Below are 24,595 nucleotides of genomic sequence, written 5' to 3'. Positions count from 1 at the left end.
ATTCTTCTTCTGTCATCCTCATGTCCAGCTCATATGCCCTTAGTCTTGGTAAAGGCCCTTTCAGAGGGTCAGAGGGTCATAGGCATGAAAGCTGACATCTGCTGTGAGTTTCCTGTTTAGCTACAGTAGTTACCAAAAGAATAATAACTTAGCAGCACCTCCAGTACAAATATCTCACTTAGGTCTTAGGGATGGATTCACACCTTGGCTTTATTCTTGTTGAGCTCAACATCTGGGGTCCTCTGATTTTCCTCTCTAAGCTTAAGTGCTCTCTCTACCTTTTTGGTCTCTGCTCTTGCCATCTGTCCTCCTGCCTCTAGAATGTTTCGCTTTTGTGAAGGCACATAGTCCGTTTTACCACTTTCCTGAGGAGCTACCTCATGAATTAGAGGATTTAGACCACCCTTCTGGTGTGGCCCATGACAGCAACAGGGTAGTGCTCAAGTCCAAGCATGGCCATCTGGGCTGACCAATAATCTTGCTCCCAACCCTGAATAGTCCCCAGTCTTGAGATTTCCACACCTTTGCACACAGTTCTATCTGGATCTCTTTGCTCTCCACTCCAGTTGCACATCTCTGCGGTGACTCTCTGGTTACCACCAGCACTCGAGCTTAAATATCATCTCTTCTTTGTGCTTGTCCTCCTGCAAGCAGAATACCTGGTTCTCATCACTGTGCCCTCCTAGGACTCAGGTGCCCTGGCCTGTGTCACTCAGCACTCTTGTGTAGAGGTGGCTTGTCCTTTTTCTGGTACATGTTGACACATAGAGTTTTCATTTCTTCCTATCCCTCCAAAGTGAGAATTTCTCAAGGAAAAGACATATGTGCATCGTGGTTCTCCTGGTGCCAGGCACATAGAGGTCAATTGGTAAATGTTTGCTCAATAAATATCTGTTAACTTATTTTTAGTTGTAAATAGAGTGTGATTGTTGTGTGTGGTTGTGGTGGTGGTGGTGGTGGTGGTGGTAGTCATTGTTGGGCTAAGTTTTTGCTTTATTTTTTATTTAATGCATTACTTCATTTACCAGGAGGAATCCAGAGCCTAGTAGAAATTCCTGTTAAAGTTATTGTATCTTTGGCGCTCTGGCTGTTTTATAAAGACTATCACGAGGTGGTTATGGAGACGAGAGATAATCTTTTAAATCACACTGCTTTCAATCCATTCACAGTTTGGGTCTATAATTTTTAATGATGAGAAAAAAATATATCCAGCAAGTAAATATTTAAATATTTTGGTACCTGACTTGAATGCAGAGGGTAAAATGGAAATTTCACACATTAAGAAGTGACTCAAACAGCTCATCCTCACATTTTACTAGTGGAAATTAATCTTGTGTTTTCCTAAGATAATAATAAACCCTTCTCATATTGTGGGGTCTTACTAACAGCTATAGGAAGTGGAGGCAATTTGTTAACCATCAGCTTCCATGAAGTTGGGGTGATCCCATGCCCAATGGGATCAAACACTGCCTGGTCCTCCACTCTCCCCACTATTGGTTACTGAGTGGACCACGGTTATCCATATGATTATCATTGGCTGGTTTTCAGAAGTGGATGACCAAGTATGTCTTCGTAGTCTACCTGAGTCCAGGCGCTCCTCTGTAACCCTTCCGGCCCTTTAGTATAGTGGCACAACAGCCTTCAGTGACAGGCAGAAGGTGACTGCACTGGAGATACACTGATTTGGAATTTAACCCAGGTCTTTGGCCTGAATAGCAAGAATTCTATGACTGATGCTCACAAGTGTAGTTTGTTGATGTTGTTAAGTAGGGAGAGAATTCTTTCTTGGAATGTGAGTGGTTGCTTTTCCCACGTGGTTCCTTACTCCTCTTTTCTCCTGTGTGCTACTTCAGGTCATTTGGATTGTGAAGAGCAGGTCTCACTCCAGCTAGTGAGGCCTCTACAGGAACTTATTGTGAATATTCATGCAAAAGAAAGGAAGGCAGACCAGTCATGGTCATCCAGGTTCATGAGTTCTCCAGGGGCCTGAACATGGGAACTGGGAAGTGGTCATGTTTGGCTCTCCTGTTCTCTTCTTGGTGCTGCAGGCTCTCTCTCTTCGAGGTGTGCATTCTCTTCTCTGAAAGCTCACACCTTTTGCCTACTTTTGGTTTCTTTGCAGATACTTCAGTATGACTCCAGGTCAGTCCTTTCTTAAGTCTACGCAGTTCGTGCCTCTGTGGACTGACTCCAGTATATCTAAGGACTCCCTCAGTCAGACTCCTGAGAAAAGTGTCCTGCTTGGATGCCTCTTGTTTTGGTACCAGACCACTGGGTCTAGAATGCTGGACTCATTGGCTGCATGCTTATTTGGTGTCTACTCCTTGTCTGAATAACTGTGGTTCTGGGAATGAGGGAGGCTAACTAAAGAAGAGTTTGCAAACTCAAATGCATAAGAGTCCAGGCAGGTTGTAAAAATGGACAAATACGGTCGGGTGTGCAGTGCATATTAAGCATACAGCAAAGTTCAGTGGTGTGCAAAAAGCATAGAGTCTTGTGTAATAAGATAGCTTAGGTTTGAGCTACAGTCCCAGCATTTGCTAACCTGATAATGAATAAATTTTAGCCATTTGAAGAAATGTTTCCTTATAATCATTATCATCATCATTTAGTATACCATGAAATGGGCTTTCCACTCCTTTTCCTAAAGCATAGAGTTTTCATGTATGTAGTTTTCTCTAGTTGTAACACAAGGGGCACAGAATGATACATCTCAATGAAGAGGTTAACAGCTGAGCAAGAAAAATGAACGACAACTGACACATGTCCTTATTGAGACACCTAGGACATGGTAGGGAGCTCGGTGAATTGAATTCCAGTGGGTATGTGTACAGGGAGGAATCTCATCTGACTAGATTGCTGTGCTATCAGGAACAGGCTTAGGTCTGCAGATGGAGCAATCCATTGATCTGTGGAAACTCACATAGTATCTGAAACATTGTACTACTCAGTAAAAGTATCAGCATACTAGTTACAGCTTTGAGCTCCTGGCTTTTCACCTGCTCCTTCAGCTGTCCCACCGAAATAGTGTGGATTTCTTTGTATAGTTAAATGAGAAAATTGTTTTCAACTGCCCCAGTGCTCCTGCTCCAAGACAGTAGTAAGACACATGGTCCAATATATCCTGATCTTCATGGTTGCTGAAACTGAGCAGGACCTAAAGCGCCTTCAGCAGAAGGTCAGGGGCTGCAGCCTTCTATATGGATTGAAGCTCAACATGAAGAAAACAAAGATTCTCACCACTGGGCCGATTGGTAGCAACAGTATGGATGGTGAAGAGATTGAGATAGTCAGCAGTTTTAGTTTACGTGGCTCCACAATCAACACTCTTGGGACCAGCAGCCAGGAAATGAAGAGACGAATTGGGAAAGTCAGCTATGAGGGACCTCTCAAGAGTACTGAAGAGTAAGGATGTCAGGTTGGAGACTGAGGTGCGCCTGATCCGGGCTATAGTCTTCACAATTACGTGCTATGCATCAGAGAATTAGACAGTGAATAGGGATGGATGAGCTGTGGTGCTGGAGAAGAGTGTTGAATTTACCATGGACTGCCAGGAGAACAAACAGGTTTGTCCTTGAGAAGGTGAAACAGGAATGCTCATTGGAGTCAAGGATTCTGAAACTTCGTCTAACATATTTTGGACATGTTGCAAGGAGGGACTGGTCCTTTGAGAGAGATACCATTTTTGGCAAGGTGGAGGGGCGGTGCAGGCGAGGAAGACCTGTGGTAAGATGGATCGATTCTGTGAGTGGAGTGGTAGGAATGAGTGCATTTGAGATGGCTAGGTTGGCACAGGATAGAAAGGCATTTAGAGCTCTTGTACATAGGGTCACTGTGAGTCACAAGCGACTTGATGGCACATAACAACAACAATGATTAGTGTGGTTAGAGTGTCTAGGAAAGTTATTTTTCTTTTCTTTACTTTTGTTTTCTTTTCTATTCCTTAAAGGAAGAGAGGAAAATGGTTGCATTTTCAATCTAGTCATGTAGGTCTCCTACCATTTTAGCGGCCTTTCGCTAAAGAGGTTCTTTGCTGTAAAAATTCGCCCCTTCCCATTGTGTTCTGAATCTTACCTGCTTCTCATTTAACCTGCTCTCTGAAATAGAGCCTTCACTTTTCACCTTAAGCCCTCAACTTTTCCTGTACTTGCTCAGCAAGTCCAGATGTTCAGGCTAAAGACTTAGCAGGGGTAGTCAGACTTGGTTTTGCTCTCATCGTCTCACCTCCTCAGACAGACAGACAGACAGAAGCCTCCTCAGACAGACAGACAGATACACACACCCAGTATACCAGTATATATGTCTTGTCTGTATTCCACACAACAGCTGCTGTTTTCTTTTAAGAATATGAGTCAGCACATCACTCTCTGACTTAAAACTACCCTCTAATTACTTCTCATCTAACTGAGAATAAATCAAGCCCAGGCTCCTGGCCTACGACGTGTCTACAGCATCTGTGTCCCCTCCCCTCTTATGGTGCCCTCCCCCAGCCTGCCATTTCTAGGACTCACTGATAGTCCCCATCTTTAAACACAACAGGCTTCACTTTGCCTGCTGCTTCCCCTCTCAGAATGTGTGTTCCCCAGTTATCACCTCCTCGGGAAGGCCTCTCTCCTACTCAACACCTGAGACTCATCAGAGGAAAATTAAGTTTGTCTTGTGTTCATCGCCGTTTCATAGTTGCTAACTCAACGAATGACTGAACTGTGGACATGTGTTTTGGATAAAAAAAATTGTTAGGGGAAAAAATTAATATAGTCTGTAAAGTCCAGGATTTAGAAAGCAGGAGGGAGAGCAACAAACTTCTCTTAGAATAGTGAGGCCTCCTCTGTTGCTAACCCTGTAGGTTTACTCCAAGTGCAAATGAACCAGGATGTGAGCGGGAATTTTCCTGGGCCTGATGTGGCTGTTAGAAGTTAGTACTTAAACATTCCATTTCAAGTATTCTCATTAAAGGTAATAGCAGAAAATTGCTGCCAAGATTGCCCTGGTTTCTAGGTGGTGATCCCCGCTGTATAGCTGTTGATTTGTTCCGTTAATTCTAATTTATTTAATATGCTTCTGCTTTTTGTTGTGTTTTAGGTCTCTTGCCGCAGTTACTGGGAGTTGCCCCTGAGAAGGCCATAAAACTTACCGTAAGTCCTTGGAGTTGATCCTTCTTATTCAGAGAGTTTGTACATAACCAGGAATCTAGCAGGCATTCTTGTGTGAACCAGCAAGTTGTGCTTCCTTATGGGTATTAATTGAAACGTGGGAGAACTCACCACATACAGCTCTTTATTTATCCCTCACTTAACAGTGAACATCCATAGATCTGCTAATAAACATGAATGAGACTTTGGTGACTGTCATCAGCATTATCATTATGGTCACCATCAAAGTAATAGTAGGAATAGCAGCAACAATAGTAAAGATCTACTTGGACCTTTGACTTTTAATCTCAAGCAAAGTTTGAGCCACTGTTTACAGATCAGGAGAAACTCAGGCTCGGCAGTTTGGACATAGCTGCTATGTTCACACAGGATGAAGAGGAGGCTAGAATTCAAAACTGGTTTTTAACTTCAGAGCATGTGATCTTCTAATCACGTGTGGCATTTACCGATGAAATTTGCATTGAAAGTAAATTTGGTATCCCATTTTCCAAAGCAGTAGTGAGGGGCTTAGCTTCTAGTTGAAATCAGTCCTTTATGGACTGGTTCATGTACGGATTCTTTTTTATTATTTTCTGAGTATCTGACTTTTATCTGACAGATAAATCCTCAATAAATGTTTATGGAATGGATAAATGCTACATTTAAATAAGACCATAAAGTCCCAGTATTTTAAACCCCAGTTGTACCATATTGTCTTTGCATCTTTGATTTTTCTTCTTTCACCTTATTAATGGGGCTGAGGGACAGTTAATCTTACCTGACCTATAATTGCGAAGAACACAGATTTGTTCTTTAAAATCACTGTAACACGTATCAATTTGAAAATATTAGACTTCCTTAATTAATGCTATTGAGTTCTTTGAGAATCCTTGAGAAATTTCTTTTTAGATACTGAATTTCTACTTAAGCAGAAAAAAAATCTGATTTCTCCAAATTGGTCACAATGATGAAAGTAGTTTTAGATCGTTTAGTTAGATGACTTGTAAATGATTTTTTAATCAGACCTTATAAAATACTTTTTAACATTAAACTTCTCTGTATAGTATTATTGACAGTTTGTTTCTGTTTTTACACTTTTTACTGTGAGACATACTGAATCTTAAAATTGTTGTAAAAAAAGATTTTACTATTGACAGTTTGTTTCTGTTTTTACACTTTTTACTGTGAGACATACTGAATCTTAAAATTGTTGTAAAAAAAGATTTTACAACAATTTTAAGATTCAGTATGTCTCACAGTAATAAGTGTAAAAACAGAAACAAAATTTTACCATTTTTCTTCACAAAATACGCATATGTGTATATATTTTACCTTTTAAAAATGGAATTTATTTACATTCATATTTTAAGATGTATTAATTTATGTATAATCATTCCAACAGATCAAAAAGATAAATATATTTAGAGAGATATATGTATTGTGATTTACAGAGGTATCTGTATAGTGTATAATGACTTTCTTTATATTTTTCATCAGCATCTGTAAATATTTTTCTTCAAGGTGAATGATTTTGTGAGGGATAAATTTATGAACAAAGATGGTTCGGTCCCACTGGCAGCAGAAATTCTTGCTGGAGGCTGTGTAAGTACCATTTGCAGATCTCACTGCTGAAAAACTTTTGTCACCTACGTCTCATCACCCTGGGAAACACGTGTGAACTAAGACTTCTCTTTAACCATAGATCCTGTTCAAGGCGCAGAATCTCCTAGGGCATCTCGGCTTTTCCTAGACAGGCGAGCCATTCCTGAGATGGAAGGGTAAATGTTTCCAAGCGTATTGCCTGTTAAGTCATGTCTGTTAAATTTGCCATTGCTTGCGGTTGGTTCTGCAGCAGAAGTCATTTGTGGCAGAAGTGTCTGGCCTTTGAAAATCTCTGCTAACCTTTCCTAAAATTAATTTTTCATGCATCTTTTTTTCCTCATGACCCCTTCCTGCTAAAGCAGGCAAAACTTTGTCATTTGCAGTCAGTAGTCATAAGAGCTCTGCTTTTGCTTTACTTTACACGTAGTAGCAAGTTTTTAAGCTTCCAAGTGCTTCTGGGAGAAGGATGTTGGGGAAAGCTGGCTTGGTGCACTCTGCATTGTCAAAATACTTGGAATGATTGCTTCTTTGTATGGATGTAAAACCTGCATCATGTTCTCAAGCTCAGCAAAACATGTTTTTTTTTTTCTCTCATGTGCCTGTTAGTTCATGTGAATGTAAAGTGCTTGGGTAAATTTAACTTTTATACAAAGGCTGCTGTTATTTAAAGATAAAGTTGGTTAAATAAACAGACTGATCATTAGGGAAAAACAGTATTGCTGTATTTTCATTGAAACCTGTGTTTTTTATAAGAACATGTCTTTAAAATAAGCTTGTTCTGTATAGAAAATAGTATTCACAGAAAAAATGTATTTTTCCTTGAAAATCAGTTTTAAAAGTTTGGCAAATACCTGATAGTACTTAATGTGTGCATGGAAAGGACTTATGTCTTATCCATGAAGCAAGAGCTAAGAAATTGCAGTTTCTGGTGATTCTTAAAGAAACAGATGGAATTTGGCCACTGGCTGACTCTGCTGTTTGATCATTGACCTGTCATAAACAGCCAGGTAGGATCCCCTTGTTCTGTAACCTTAGGAGCATTCTGATAGGGAGCCTTTAATGTTCTAAATGAAAAGGGTATATACAGTGATAAAGAGATATATTAGTAGTTGCATCAACTGCTTTTCCTGGTAATGAATATTCAATTAAAACTGCTCTGCATTTTTCCATTTAAATAACTCTATTTTCTAATTGTGAGGTATGTGTATTAATAGGCTATATCTAACCCAGTCCTTGGAGGTGGTGCAAGGAGATCAGATCAGGGTATCAGCATATATAAATTCATCAGGTTTCAGTTGATACAGTGTGGGGTTATTTTTATTTTGTGTTTAAGTCTGATTTTTAAAATGCTGTGAAGGCATGATTATGTACCTCTGTAAAAATTCAAAATGTAAAATTAATTATGTGATACTACTCAAGATTTTGGCAATAATCACAGCACGCTGCCGTGAAGTTTATTTTCTTTTTCATGAAAGCATTTTGCCGACGTGTGCACCTGCATGCCAAGGAGATTGGTTGTGGCACGTATTGTCTACCGTAGGTGGTCTTGTTTGCGCGTATGTGGTCGCCCATTTCAAACGCAAAGCACGAGTTGGCATCAGAAGTGGCGCCTAGTTACTGCAAAGAGGTGTAGTCCTTTTTTCAAACCTGACCTAAACACAGGCTTAAAATCGGAGCCACTCAGGCTTTACAGCTACTTAAAATATCTCTGAGATGAGATCTGCCATCCTTTATCTTTTGAGGCTGTAGACAGTTGGTCCTGGGTGTTTCAAGTCCCCTGTTTTGGAATCCTTTCCCCCTAACCATCACACTAAGAACTTATTTTCCAGGTAATCAGTCCTGTAAGTACAACCCAAGCTCCTCAGATCTCAGAGTCGAGGGGTGGGTAACTCCATTTTCAATGTGTTGTTTTAAGCAGCAGCATCTCTTTTGCACAGTTTTCCCCACAGCCATTGCTGGTCACACACCTTAGAAAGGCACTGTCAGCTTCGCAGCCTCACCTTTCCCATTGGGAATACAAAGGGTCTTGGAAAGTTGTATCACTTGAGCAGTTCCACTTCTTAGTTCACCCAAGCGTTGCCAGGCGTTGACTTGTAAGCCCCTGGGGAGCTCCTGACTTCATTAATACTGAGGATTAGTACACATGGCTGACTTTTGCACTTGTAACCAGAGTTTCTCATTCCTTTGAACAAGGCCTTTTCTGTTTTATAATCTGTTTTCTGCCAAAAACAGGGAAAATATGCAAGGGGATCTTTGTCTCATAGCTTCAGAGTTCTTAGGTAAACTTTTCAGGGTCTAGTCTTCTTTCTCTTTATATTTGGGGTTTTTTTTCCCCCCCTCAGAAAAATGTGTGTGTTAATTTAGAGGGGGAGAAAATGTTTGGTACTTAAATAAAATTAATTCCATTCGTTTTTTTTAGTGTTTTTGATATAACATGAACTATAACTGAAGAGTTTTAAAAACGGCAATTTCTGTAAAAGAGTAAGTCTGACTTTAAAATCATTGCATATGTTGTTTTCTCTTGGGATTAGTTTTGGTTTGTTGTTGACTTTTGAGTATTTTTAGATTCACACGTAATGATAGTTAGATCTTTACTCCAGGCAAAACTCACCTAGAGGATGAAGTGGGTTTATCAGTTCTCAGCTCAAAAGCTTCTGTGTGTCTGTGTGTGGTTTTTGTTTGTTTGCTTCCATGACTTGTTTTCTGCCTTCTAAACTGAGATACCAAATCTACTGCCATCAAGTTGATTTCAACTCACAGTGACCCTGTACTGCATTTCTAAGACTGTAAATCTTTACTGAAAGAGACAGCACATCTTTCTTGCATGGAGTGGGTGGTGAATTCAAACCACTCACCTTTTGATTTGTAACCTGACGCATTATTTACTTTGTCACCTAAAAAGATCAGCAAAAGAGACTAAGACCCTCAACAAGACAGACTGACACAGTGACTGGAACGGGGGCTTTTTACCTACTAGAGATAGTGAGGATAGTGGAAGGAAGGGTGGATTTTCTTCTGTTGTACATAGAGTCGCTATAAATTGGAACTGACTCTGGGGCTCCTGATGACCAGAAGTTAACTGATGATGGTAGGAATTCTGACAAAGCGCTAGCCTCTCATAATTTTCCTTACAGAATATATATACCTACCCACTCTCTTTTCTCTCTGTTTTTTTCCTGCCTTCACTTTACCACACTATCTGAAGCTCAGTTTTTATAGGGGAACATGATGGAAGACCACTGCTAGTGACAGTGGAGAGAGGCTCTTTGTAAATGTGCCAGAGGAGAGAGCCTGTTACTGTTAACCTATTTCCATTTAGGTGGCTCTTACCTTAAAAATCTGTTGTTTTCTTCTCTGTGTATGTTGTTTGCTTGTTATTTTTATTTGTTTGTTATGTGTATGTTGTTTGTTGCTGTTATTTAAGAAAACAGTGACATGCGATGTCAGACAGTCTGTAGATTACAGTCCTTAGCAATAAAGCAAGCGTTTTCTGGCAGTCTTCTTTAAATCTAGCCAGTTTCACTCAGTCCCGCTCACTTAAATCAAGCCAGACTGGCTCTTAAAAGACCCTCCAGTGGATTTCCTTCAGAGCCATGGAAGTCCTATAGAGTTATTGGAAGGCAGAACAGTTGCACAGCAATTGCTTTATGCTGTTCTTTATGAAGAATGTGGGAGAAAATCCGGGATGTTGTTGTGTGCCATCAAATTGAACCAACCCAAAGTTGGCCCTCCAGTGGGCTTTCAGAGACAGTTAAGCAGAAGGATGAACATTCTCCTCCTGTTTGATTAACTGCCTCTGAAACCCCACTGGATAGTCATCTGTGTATCATTGATGAAACACAACAGCATTCAGATTTTCTCCTGCATTCTCTCTTAGTTTTGGTTAATTTTTACTATTTTAAAAATTATTGAAAAACAAACTGATACATAGGCACGCACACAAGTGTCTGCCATTTAGGTTAAGATGCCAGACTTGACAAATGTAACTGGAAACCCTTTTACACTTTTCCCAATTGCTTTTTCCTCTTTTATCTCTCAAGAAATAACACCACAAACAAGTTTTCATTCCATTAACGTCTTCCAGCTTTTTGTTGTTGTTAGCTGCCATCAAGTTGAGTACGACTCATAGTGAACTTACGAACAATGTGTCTGAATCCTTTCCTATCCGGCGCTATCCTCATCATCATTGACGCATTTGAGCCCTCTACTGCTATCATATTAATCCAACCCACTGAGGGTCTTCCTCTCTTTCACAAATCACGTAGCTTTCTGAGCATGGTCTCCCTTTCCAGGGAATAGCTTCTCCTAGCAACATGCCCCAATTACAAAGCTTTGTCATCCTTAGCTCCAAGTAGTACTCTGGCTGCACTTTTCTCAAGACATATCTATTTGTTCATCTGACAGTCCGTGAGATACCTAGTACTCTTCTCCAACACCATAACTCAAAGGCAGAAATTATTCTTCTGTCATTCTTATTTATTGCCCAGTTCTCAGACATAACAAGTGATTGAAAATACTATGGTCTGAATCATGTGCACCTTCGGCATCTTCAAACTGGCATCATTGCTCTTTAGTAATTTGGAGAAGTTCCTGATAGCAGACTTCCCCAGTGCAGTTTGTCTCCTGATCTCCTGAATGTTGTTTCCAAGTGTATTGATAGTGGATCCAGGTAAAATGAAATGATTGACAATTTTAATTTTTTTCTCCATCTATCAGGATGTTCCTTACTAGTCCAGTAGTGTGAATTTTTGCCTTCCTCATTTTGAGATACAAGCCATATTGAAGGCCATAGTCTTTGATTTTCTGCAGCAAGTGTTGCAAGTTGTCCTTACTTTTAGCAAGCAGAATTGTGTCATATATGTAATGTATGTTGTTGATGAGTCTCCTCCCATCCTGATGTCACATTCTTCTTCATAGAAGCCGGCTTTTCTAATGGTTTGCTCAGTGCACAGACTGAATAGGTATGTAAAGGATACAACCCTGATACACACAATTTCCAACCATGCAGTATTTCCTTGCACTGTTCAGATGTAACTTCTTGGTCAGCTGTAAGTTTCATATGAAAAAGTGTTCTAGGATTTCCATTCCTCTCAATATTAGCTAGTTTGTTATGATTCACAAAGTCAAATCCTTTTGCATACTAAAAAAAATAAATTATATCAGCCATGAAGAGAGCAAAAGGTCATTACAAAGAGAGAGGAGGGAGAAAAGACCAAAGTCGATGTCAGAAGAGACTCTGAAAAATGCACTAAAGCATCAAGAAGCGAAAACAAAGAGGAAAAATTACCAAAGTAAAAGATGCATAGAAGATTTCCAAAGAGCAGCTCAAGAAGACAAATCAAAGTATTATAACTGAATGTGCAAAGAGCTAAAGTTGGAGAATGAAAAGGGAAGAGAGTGCTCAGCATTTTTAAAGTTGGAAGAACCAAAAAACAAACTCAAGCCTTGAATTGCAATATTGAGAGATATGAAAAGATCTAAATACTGAGATGGGCAAAATCTTGACTAATACAGAAAGAATCAAAAGAAGATAGAAGGCATTCATAGTCACTATCCCAAAAAAGAATTGATTGATACTGAATACTTCCAGGAAGACTGAGCAGCAGGCTTGAAGCATTGAACTTTTTATTGCATAAGAGTATATGTCTAAGCATCATAAATGTCCATTGAGAATACTTCTTTCTGGCCAAAGTTATAGGAGCAGGTCACACATGGTGGTGTGGTGGGTAGGGAGTAATGTTGCCAGCCCAAAATGGGAGATTCAAATCTAACAGCTTCTCTGTGGGCGAAAGATAGGCAGTCTTCTTGCATGTAACTTAAAGGTTTTTTTAATACCTGCTGGGGGACCAGGTATGAATCAGTTCTGATATCCCAGCAATGAGTTTATTTACTCAATGAGTGTATAGCTCATGTGCTTTTCAGCAGACAGTAAAGAGTAAATGTGAGCATTCTTTTTGTGAATATGATTCTCATTTCATCATCATTGTCATACTGAGTTTGTCAGTTTTAGATGTGTAAGCATGTAATATAGATTAATGATGGCTGAAACGATATGCTCATTTAACCAACCTTTAGGGGTTTCTTTTCTAAATTCAAGTGTCTGGCCTTATAACTTAATTTTACAGCTAATCCTAAACAAATTCAAACTGTATCCTCTCCACTGGCAATACTCATCCTACCCATGTGCCTTCTGCTTTCTTCCTCTCTTTCCCTTCTCTTCCCTTTTCCTCAGAACATTTACCACCCTCAAACAAATTACGTACTTTTTGATATTCTTTGTTTATTGTGTCTTTCCCCTCACCAGTGTAAGCTCCACAAGGCCAAGATCATTGCCTGTTTTATTCATTGGTGTAAACCTAGGTCCATGAACCTCAGTAAATAGTTTGTTTAAAACAAAAAGACTTGATATCAATTTTCATAATTAATAGAGGACAGATTTGGAAATTGACTTGAACAGTTCTTCCTTTTAGTCACACCCTTTCATATCCTGAACAATGAGACTGACTGTTGCTTTTCTCTGCCAGCCTGCTTCCCGTGCTCCCAGATGAGAAAGCATGGTAACCATGGAACATGGCATCGTTTTGCAAAGCATTTTTTCAAAATCTGGCAATTCTTATTTTTAAAAATTGAGTGACAAGCAGGCTTTTTTATTTGAAAAATGAACTCTTATGAACATCAGTCATTTGTCATATTAAAAAATAACCATATTCAAACAAAGGCAACCTGTTTTGTTGGAGAGGCTCTTAGTTTGGGTCACAGCTCTTGCCTCAGTTTTCATGTCTTGAAAGAAAACAACTTGTACTTGCAGTTGTCTATTGTTGGTTAACAACCCACCACGACTCAAAACTGAGTGGCATAAAGCACTGTGTTCTTTTTCTAAACAATATGACAAGTTTCCTTTAGAAAGAGTCAATTGAAAATGCTCCAGCAGGTGAAGGTCCAACATGTAGTCCTTATACAGACAATGGTCCACAGGTGCTGGAAGCTGATGCTCTTCTCCACATAACTGCTAGAACTTCACTTTATATGGTGTCTTATCCTAAGAAAGTAGGTTCTAAGAGAGGAAGAAAAAGCTATATGTAGGTCCTACCTTAGAGGTGAAAACAGCATCACTTAATCCACATTTTCTTGTCAAAAGAGGTTATTACAGTCCAGCCAGATTCAAGAGCAGCATAGACTTGTGCCCAGTGAGGGCACACTTAACTTTGCATGGTTATTGAGAAGATTAAATGAGAGATCATATGTAGAAAATGACTAGAGCATGACTGAAATGCTAGCCTTTCTCCTGTTCTAGTATCTTTTTTGGGGTTTTTTATTTGTGTAGCTTTGATTTAATGAAAATGAACGTGTTTCATTTAAGCCTTTTGGAGAGGAACACAATCTCACTCTGTTACCTAAAGCGAGCTCTGGTATGTAGTCCATAGGGAGGTGCGCTGTTAACCCAAAGGATGCACTCTACCAGCAAAACATGGACAGACTCCTCCCATGCAGCTTAAAGCCTTGGAAACCCCGTGTCGGGTCAGCTGTGAGTCAGTTGTGATGAGATGGTAGTATAGATAAGTTCTCTGAGGTCTGGTACCTGAAGAGAAAGGGGGATTTTTGGAGTTTGGACATGACATACAGAGGAATTAAGCCACCTCAAGGAGCCCTGAAATAGTTCATCATCTTTATGAGTCTGGTATTGATTGGCTTTTTTTAATCAATTTCCAAACTATTTATTGGTTTCCTTTGCCAGGAAGCGATGCATTCTTTTTGTATATACAATTTTCATTTCATTTTTATGGTCATTGCTAGTCTCAGTTCTAACAGGAATGGTTTTTACATTTGCCCATCATTGAGGATAAGTGTTGTGATTACTTACTGCTGTCTAACAAGTTGTCCTAAAAGTTGAAGGCTTCCCGTGACAGGCTGTGATGCCCTTTCACACCCGTGGACCGACAGGGCGGTCCTCACTTGAGATTTTCCTGTGGTTGTAAACAGTTGGCACCTGGGACTGGAGTCATCTGAAGTCACTCATGGACCGGCTGACCCATTCTTCTTTTTTCTTTTTTTCCTCCCATCATGGCCCTGGACTTTTACCTTAGTTTGTTTTAACATTTTACTGTGGTTTGAGGGAAAATTTACAGAGCAAATAAGTTTTCCATTCAGCAGTTCCCACACATTTTGTCATGCCGTTGATGGCAGTCTCCACAGCCATGACTTCGCAGTTCAGTCCACTTCTCACTTCCTCCTATGTTTACTGTTGTGGTCATCCTTCTTTCTGATCCCGACCTCCTTTTGAGTTTCATCCCTGGGTGGTAGCTGCTCTTTTACTCCCATAACGATTAATCTTAGGACTGTTTAGCCCTTCTGGTATTATCACTCACCTTATAGACCTGTCTGTTGCTGGGCTGAGAGTTGATCCTCAAGGGTGAGTTTCAGTTCCAGCTTCAAGGGTAACTTGGGGCTACAGCCTCAGGGCCTCCATCCACCAGTGTGTCCCAGACCAGTGTGTGTGGTTTGTTTGGGATTTATTATTATTATTATTAATTATTTTGAATTTTGCTGCACATTTTTCTCCCACTACATCTGGGACCTTTTATTGCGATCCCTTTCAGAACAGTAAAGTGGCCCACTCTTGTAGCGAGCAGAGATCCTGGCTGAGAACAGATGGGACTGTGTCCTAGTTACCTTGTACAGCTTCTGCATGTACCTTGGCCTTTTCAGATGTTGTGACTTTGATTTTGAGTTGGGATCTCCTCAGATCTGACATTTTAAGACTCCTCGGCAAAATCCACAAAGTTCTTATGACCTGAACTAGTAGGCTCTATCGTGCCACTTGTGCTGAGTGCTGGTGGTCAAACAAGTCTCTAAACCCAGTCCAGATTTAAGAGGCGGAAAGGCAGACTCCACTTCTCAGTCGGAGGAATAGCGAAGAATTTTGCAGCTATCTTTTAACCCCTGCTGGTAGTTGAGCATTGGAGGCAGGGAATGTCCTCCTTGCTCTGTAACTCATTATTATTTAATAGCCAATCCTTTGTCTTTTCCAAGGGCTTGCTTTGATGCTGGAAACCATTCCTGCTCCCAGGTCCTCATGTGATGCAGTGGGCAGAGAGACCCACTAAGGTTAAGACAAATGAGTTGAGTTGTTCAAGAACTAAAACAGAAGGTGGTTGGACTGCCCAGCCTTTCTCTCCATGCCTTTTCCTCTTTTTTTTTTTTTTTTTGCCTGTTCCTCTTTATGTACATCTTTTTACTTTGCTGATTCCTTCCTTCCTCTGGTATCAGTTTTCCTAGGAATTCTCCTGTGTCTGCTGACCACCTTTCCCTCTAGAGTCCAGCCTCTTTTCATCCTTTCCTCTGGTGCCTGCTGTTTAGTTCAGTAGCTCACTATGTTTTTGTTTTGTTTTACTGTTGATTACTGAGAAGAAATTGGATGGGTGTACCCCATCACTGTGTGTCAGGCCTTAGAGTAGCCGAGAGTCATGACTGCACCTAGGTATCAGGCTTCGCTTAACAACCTCATTTGTTTCAGCAGTCTATCACTGTATTCAAACCCTTCTTGAGTCATTTTGCTTTTAGCTCTGAATTTTGTAAGTATCCCCTGAATAGAAGTGTATATACTTTTGTCACGAAATATATCCAAGCCATAGTCCTTCTGATTGGGCTTCAAATCCCTGAGATTTCAGGCCCAATCATATCAAACTAAAGAGAAAATTTCCTCATGAAAGGAACACATCTGCTCTGGCAATCAGAGCTGGTGAGGTAGATTGTCTGAAGTGGATTTAAGTCGTGCGTTTGTGATCTCTCTCTTCCCAGGGTTTCCTGTGGCGACGTGGCGTTACAGTGACAGATTTCTGAAGGCAGAATCTGTATTTCACGGTACAGGTCCCTGGTCACATACCCTGCTATTGCTGTTATAAATACAGAATGATGTGAGACTCAGTCATTAAGTTGAATTCTATGAGGTTGCACCTCTGTGACATGCCACGTAGCCAAGATTTATTATGTATCATAATGATGCTGGGGAAATAAGGTTATTATTTTTAATGCTTGCCTTTCTTATAATTGTTTATATTTTAATGAAAAATCTAATGATTAGTTACATTATTTTCTACATTTATCATCATTATTATTTGGAATCATTCCCTGGGAGACTTGTGTGCATATGCGTACCCCTCGGAAAGGTGAGAGTATAATTTTTCTAAATTTGTACTTACACTTTACCCATACTCTCCAACTGAAATTGTATCAGATACTATGCCTGACCTCCTTTCATTGTCAAATAGAGTCACTGCTTTGCCACTTGAAGAGATCTTGAAAATATTGTACTGATAGCCAAGTGCATCTTGGGAACTTGGGTGAATTTTGACAGAACTGAGACAATTGTAAACTCTGCTAGCAGAGCCAATTTAGCATTGTCAGGTCTCTGTGCCTAAACAGTGTGTCTAAGGAGAGATGCATAAGAAATGTTTATTGACCATGTCAGTGCTTGACCCGAAGGTATTGGTGGTGTGTCAACTTTATATGCTAAGTTAATGATAATTTAGGAGCAGTTCAGTGAGTCCCTAGGGAATGGTGCTGCTAACCCAGGTGGTCCTCTCTGGCGTTTCTTGAGGTTCTGCGGGAGAAAGATGGGCAATCTCCTCCCATGTGATTTGGTGCTGTTGTTGTTAGGCGCCGTCAAGTCACATATGACTCAGAGCAACCCTATGATCAGCAGATCTGAACCCTGTCTTGTCCTGCACCATCTCGCCATCTCCGACATTGCCAAGCCCTTTGCTGCAGTCCCTGTATCACCCCGACCGTTTGAGGATCGTCCTCTTCTTTGCTGACCCTCCACCCTTCCAAATATAATGTCCCTTTCTAAAGATTAGCCCCTCCTATTTACAGATTCAGACACTTGCTGGAGGGCCAGCTCTGCGTTGGTTCTGACTAGATAGCAATCAATCTGAGAGTGTCACAGTATTTAGAGACAGGTGGCCTGTGAAGATGCATTAACCCTGAATATTGAGGGGTGGGAGAAATGTGTGTGTTCAGAAACTGATGGACTTGAAGGGGGTAACATTAACTCTGCCTGTATCTAGAATGTTTCATAAAAGGTTCTTGTATGGTTTCTCAGTGATAAAATCTCTTCACCATCTATCATAATGCTGCCAATTGGCCCACTGGTGAGAATCCTTGTCTCCTTGATGTTGAGCTTGAATCCATTTCAAAAGCAGCAGTCCTTGATCTTCTAGAGCAAGCACTTAAGGTCCTCCTCAGTTTCAGCAAGTAGGACTGGGCCATCTGTATAACACAGGTTGTTAATGAGTTTTCTTTAATCCTGATACCACATTCCTTCTCGTAGAGCCCAGCCTCTCGCATGATCTGTTCTTCATATAGATTCATTATAGGTCATATTTTTAATAGTAAAGGTTTGTTTGAATGGATAACCTGTGAAACGATCATGTCCAAATCACTGAGGAACCATACAAAAGGAGGCATTTTCAAAAGGAACTGGGGAATGGCCAAGATACTGACTGTAGCAGTGTTGAAATTTGGAGATTTCAGAGAAGGAGCTGAGGCAGCAGCACACTTCATTGTTAATTGTGCCAGTTGTGTGTGTAGGTGAAGTGACTTTGCCCTGAAATGGAGTTTTGATCCCTGCTTGCCTCCGTGAGAAGCTTTCTCACCAAATGACCTCTCCTTGGATGGAGGATAAAGAAGAAAAGAAGTATCTTGTAGCACGCAATATTCATAGATTTGGCCTATTTGTTTACCTATTGTTGCTGTTGTTTGTTATGTGCTGTCGAGTCAGCACTGACCCATAGCTGACTCTCCAACAGATTTTTGGAGGCAGTAAATTACACAGGAGATTGGCCATCTTTCTTCCACAGAGCAGCTGGTGGATTTGAACCATGTTCCTTTGGGTTGGTAGCACAGTTCCTTAGTACTAGGCCACCAGATCTTCCTATGGTTGCCTATAGTAGTTCAGAAATGCCATCTTCTTAGGGTAAAGTTTGATGCTCATAACACACTGACTCGGCTAAAGGTCTCTTCTTCCCTTTCTTCTCTTTGAGTCTCAAGAGTTGTTTGACACAAGGCAGTCCAAACCTTGAGCCATCCTTCCAGTTTCTTGATAAATAGGGGAGGGGTTTGTTATGATGTAAAAATACGAAGAAAGGCCATAGCTTTCACACAGTTAGGTACCTTAGACATTGAAGGTCTGTAAATCATTAAAGGATTCTGGTAGGAGTAGTCAAAATAGACATACAGAGCAGGCAGAGCCCAAATGGTAACATGTTTGACAGGTCTGTAACTTAATTGCTTTTTAATGTCAGTCAAATGCATTCCACTTTGGTTTCTTGGCCAGGCCTCTTAAAACCCTATGAAATTGAAAAATGTGAAACTTATTACTGTAAAACTTGTAAACAGAATAACCTTCTGCCTTAACCATGTGGCGAAGAAATTAAGAATAGGAAATACCGGTTTGGTATGTCTCAAAAACAATTAAATGTTGGCTGTTAACTTTTATTCCTTTTTCCATAGTTGTGAATCATTTAGTTGCTGCAAATTTTATTAAAATTATTTTGCACATTGAGGAGAAATCTCAAAGGAGAAAGAACAGATTCTGTTTTATATTGAGATAAAAAGCCACCATCTTCACTGTCAATGGCATGTTCAAGTCTATCATTGCATCTGCTGTGCCAGTCTATCCCCCTGAAGGTGTCCTGTGTCCTCAGTGTTTTCAAATAGAATGTCCTCTCCAGTGTTTTCAAATAGGATGTCCTCTCCAGTGATTGACCCCTCGGGTACAGCAGAGATTATGAGGATGACTCAGGATCAGGGGGTTTCAGCTCTGTTGTGGTAGGGTTATATACATGCATGGTATGTTAGACAGTGTCCTGTTGTATTTCATAAGGCTTTTATTTTCTAATTTTAAGAAGTACATCACCACACCTTTAGTCCTAGTCAGTCCTAAAAATGAACATTTAGTTTATCTATCCAGGTTTGAGGGACAGCGCAGGAAGGGAAGGCCCTCTATGAGGTGGATTGATTCAGTGACTGGGGTAATTGGGATGGGTGTATCGGAGATGGTGCTATTGGCATAGGACAGAGCAGAGTTTTAGGGCTGTTGTACAAAGGGTCGCTATGAGTCACAAGCAACTCAACAGCACATAACAACAACAATAACCAGGTTTGAACTTCAATTGAAGGCTTCCTGATTAAAGTGGAAAGATGCTAGCTCTTGTGAAGGCTGTGACCCCAACACCCCAAAGTAAACGGCCTCTCACTTCATGCTGCTTCATGTCTGCCAGCTTCCCTGTGAGTTTCTTAGATGCAGCCTTCCATACCAGTTGATGCTGTGGGGCATTTTATTGTAACTTAATCAGCCTACTGCTGTTTACTAAATATCTCGTCTGTACCAGCAGTCTTTATAGCTGATAATACTTGTGCTCCATATTTAAATTATTTCCTGCATCTCTGTACTTAAATACAACACTAAGTTAGCCAGAGAGTAAGTAGAGAGAATCTGCTGTATAGTAGATTTCTTAAGAAATCTTCATTTTCCAATCTATTAAAATATCAAACATTGTCATCGTTTGAACATTAATTTTACATGTGACATAAATCATTGGACATTTACAAATGTAAACTATTTTGTAGTTCCAATTTTGTTTGTATCCTGATGATCAAAATAATGCATTTGAGGTTTAGTTAAAAAAATTCATATTCTATAACTTCATATTAGTCTATTTTTGACACATGTAAGCATACATTTTAGAATGTCAGTGTGCAATTAGATATTCTTAGCACATGTCATTTGTGAAAAGCACTTTAAATCTAAGTACATTCAATTGAGCATAATTAAAATATCAAGATACACATTCTTCATATACATTTTGCCACTTAATTTTTTAAGTAGCTATAAGTATCTACCATATGAATTCAAATTAAAGTGGGGTGATTAAATTATAGTTAAATTTAATGCTTTTGGTTTAAAATATAGCAGAAATTCATACTATTTTATAGTAAAAAAAATACAGTAGTGTATTTTCTGTGGACAACAGACTGATAAGAGTTTTGAAGTTTTAAAGTACAAGGCTGCGGATATTCTCTGAATAGTCTTGAGAGTGATGCTTTTAAAGTGGTTTGGGGGAAAAATGTTCAGAAAACATGTTTTTTTTAAATCTTATGGGTTCTTTTGACTTGGCACCTTAACTCCCAAGAAGAAATACTGGAGTGTTTTATCTTAGATAGTATTGAACCACTGGAGAAAGGTTTGTTTAGTCCTTAACAGTAAAAAGAAATTGATTATGAGATATTTCTGTTTTTCTTTGCCCTGCATCCAAGAAGTTGTTTGGAGGAGCGAGCTTCTCAAAGAACTCTTGAACCTGTTATTTAGATACCAGATTTTCCATTTACAGATGTTTCTTGCGGTTAGTATATGTAATAAGTGAACTAAGCCTTGAAGAGTCTTTGGAAGCACATAGCACTTCTTAAAGCCTACTTGTCTGCCATTGTTGGATTTCAAGTATGTTAAGGTCATCTTAGTTTAAAAAAAAACAAACCTCTGTGCTGGCATACCAGTGAAAAATCAGGCAGGACTTTAAGATGCTGGATTCTGGTGTTTATCCAAATATTTTCTTGCTCATAAGTCTGCTTTTAAAAATAAGCTAGATCTACTACTTCCCACAAAAGAAGTTACCTATTCAAAATCAGAAGTGTCAACAATGATGTAAATAATTGGGAGCCCTTATATCGTAAGAGAAATGTAAGTGGCAAAATGGTGAAGAAAATCAGAAAACACATGGGCACAGAGCAAAAGAAGCAGTTGTAGGCGCTCCACTTCAGGTTCTTCACAGACTGTCTTTCTAGCCCATTTCAGTGAGGGGTATTAGAGGGGAAAACCTATAATTTTGCTTTGAGGCATGGGAGCTTATCATGTGGAATATTAGAGCATTTGGGAATGATGATGCTTGTATCAGTAGAGCCCTAGTCATTTGAGGAGCTTGGTGCCCGGGCTTCATGCTGACATAGTTGTAAGCGTCAAAGGTCCCATTTCCCTTTCTTGCTCTTCTGGTTGCAAAGGTGAATGTAGGAAGATCATGTTCACATGGTCCCGTGTTGCAATGAGAGCTATCCCTAAAGGGTGCCCTTATGTCACACTTGCAGGTAAGTCAGAATAGGTGCATACAGTTCTTATGTAGCTTTAAATTATTGCAGGCAGCAGCTCAAAGCCTTTTCCCAGTGATTTAAAAGATGTACATCCAGCATGTGAAGGTGATTGTGATAGGGAATTTGTTTTAAGTAGGGTTTGGTTCTTGGTTCAGTCATTTCAAAGTGAGGGCAGATTCACGTAACATTGGAGGTCAAGTAAGGACAAGGTGTTCCTAACTCAGAAGTTTGTAACCCAGGGTACTTGCTGTGCTTTCAACTGGAAGCACTGCAGATAGAGCTATCTTACAGAGAGGTGAACTTCCGTTTGTGTTGGTAGAGAGGCAAGGCATCCAGGCTCCCCTTGGGACAGCTTTAAAGGTCGAGAACATTAGAAGCTGATCTGGAAGATAAAGGGCTGTGTGTTGCCTTTCGTATGTTGTTTGATCAGAAGTGCATGAATTGAGCATCGTTCTGAGCAAGAGCAAGCTTTTGTGTTGCACCCAGCATTGTCTCTCTTGCTCATTCCCTGTTGTGATCAGCAGTGCATGTTTCTAAACTCTTTTCCCAGACCTAGGGGGGCAGCTGACACCTGAATGATACGGAGGAGAAGAATCCCACAAACACAGCTGTTAGAAACTCTCTGGTAGCTCTCTGACCACTGTAACAAAATTATGGTCTGTGCAATACTTCTAGACTCTTGAAATTCATCCACAATGAAGGTTCTCCTGGTTAATTGTGTTTTTCTTAAAGTGGTGGGAGGTGATGGGGGGAATCTAGAACTGTGGAAAGAAGGTCCCCTTTCAGAAGGGTAGGAAACTGTATGTGTTCATCTGAAATTGATACTGAAATGGATTTAAACCAGGCCTCTAGTCTTCGCTTTTGAAAGGAGAGGGGAAAAAAAAGAAAGAAAGAATTTTAAAAAACCACAAAAAGCAATAGCAGTTCGTTAGGACACTACCAAAGAAGTGAATTGGGCAAGGAGTGACTACTCGCTATAGAAAGCAGAGGAGTCCAATTTAGCAGTCAGTACCCCTCCTAGATACCTTTCCACAGGGCTCATTTACATTTTGTATGTGAATCTTTTCCTATACTTGTGCTAAACTCTAGAAATTAATGATGCATTTGTGAAAGTGGATTTAGTTTAGGAAGATAGTTTTGAATTTTAAATTCTTTTATGAAAAAAAGGTGGCATCTATACAACATTGATGATTTCATGACCGGAAAAAATATGTTAATATTTACATCTTAAATGAATTTGCAGATAAGTTGACATATTAACATCATTTAATCTCTGAGAATAGTATTTGTTTGCTAGTATTTAAGTATTATATGTCCTTTAAAAGTATCTAATTTTTTGTTTTTTCTGGCTGTTACATTTTATGTTATTTAATTTTTAACCTGCAGCTTTTTTTGTATGTGTATTAATTCCCTATTTCCACTCAAAAACGATATAGATTTATATTGTCAATTTCTCTTTTTTTTTAAGGATACCATAAAGTTTTCTGTTAACACTGATGCTAGTATTCACAGTGGGCAATAAAATGTTCTTTCTCAGTAACTGATATTATCCTGGAGAATCTGCATGGCACTGAGCTTAATCATTCCTCGCCCACTGGCCTGTGCACAGAGGAGACACTAGAACCTCAGGAGCCCTGGGTTCTGGGTTTTGCGGGGTCAGGCACTGTTAAGCAGCCCTAAAGAGCTTTCCAGGAGCCTTATTTCAGTGGTGCCCGCTGTGTCTTTTAATCTGTTTGTTTTGAGGTTTAGCATGGACAGCTTTAGCAGTTACATATGAACTCATCTTTAACTGCTTCATCTTCTAGTCTGTGTTGCAGATCAAACTGACGTCACCATAAATAACTAACATTGTGGTTCTCTTAGCACCACAATGTTTTTTTCATAACAGATTGCAGGAGGTCTTTTGTCATTGTTTTTGTTTAGTGCTTTTGGGATATTAATCATGTGTTGTTGTGCCAAATCCTGATCCATTTGATTCTGCTTTTCTTTCTCTTAATGTATAAATGGTAAGGACAACTACCAATTGTCAATTTCTGGAACAAAATTCTCCCCCCAACTCTGTGTGTGTTATTAGAACAAATCCACAGGCCTCCGCTTACTACCGTCCACTCCGCCCCACCAGAATTCATACTGTTTTGCTTAAATATCACATAATTATCCCAGTGCTGCTTAATCTTTCATTCTAGATCCTTTCCCTTACTGACCCTAAATAAAAGGACCTTGTTTGTGCAAACAGCTAAGCATTTGGCTGCTGAGCTGGCGTTTAGTGGTTCAAATCACTCAGTGCCTCCATAGCAAAAGACACAGCAGCCTGCTCCTATAAAGATTACTCACTTGTGGTGAGTCAGTTCTAATAAATAGAAACTCTCTATCTAGTTTACAAGGTTATAAACCTTTCCAAGAGATGATTGCTTGTTAAATGTGAACTGCCAACCTTTTAGATAACAGAGCAACACAGAACACACGATGTCTCCACAGATTAGCATAGAAAAAAACTCTATGGGACAGTTCTTTTCTGTCATGTGAGGTCGATATGAATTGAAAACTCCAGAGCACTTTACAACAGCAACTTTTCATTTTCATTCTACTTTACGTGCTTCCGTGCACTATTCTAATTTCCCTTTCACTTAACTTAAAAGTATTGTTGTTGTTATATGCCAGTGAGTTGTCTGTGACTCATAGTGACCCTTTGTATAACAGCCTTAAACCCTGCTCTATCC

General features: G+C 39.8%; 1 protein-coding gene across 3 annotated transcripts in view; it reads left to right on the top strand.

Moving 5' to 3' along the window:
• SLC25A13 (solute carrier family 25 (aspartate/glutamate carrier), member 13) overlaps positions 1–24,595 on the top strand; it is a 220,490-nt gene that overhangs the window by 153,337 nt on the left and 42,558 nt on the right. For all 3 annotated transcript variants that reach the window (XM_006880228.1, XM_006880227.1, XM_006880229.1), the window contains 2 exons: positions 5,083–5,135; positions 6,654–6,734. In XM_006880228.1, the coding sequence (XP_006880290.1) occupies positions 5,083–5,135; positions 6,654–6,734 (134 nt within the window). The remainder of the gene's footprint in view (positions 1–5,082; positions 5,136–6,653; positions 6,735–24,595) is intronic.

Source organism: Elephantulus edwardii, unplaced genomic scaffold (assembly GCF_000299155.1).
Source record: "Elephantulus edwardii isolate Elephantulus edwardi_28Jun2011 unplaced genomic scaffold, EleEdw1.0 scaffold00007, whole genome shotgun sequence".
Classification (NCBI taxonomy): Eukaryota; Metazoa; Chordata; class Mammalia; order Macroscelidea; family Macroscelididae; genus Elephantulus; species Elephantulus edwardii.
The sequence above is the reverse complement of the archived record's forward strand: the minus strand, read 5'-3'. Positions and strand labels throughout refer to the sequence as shown.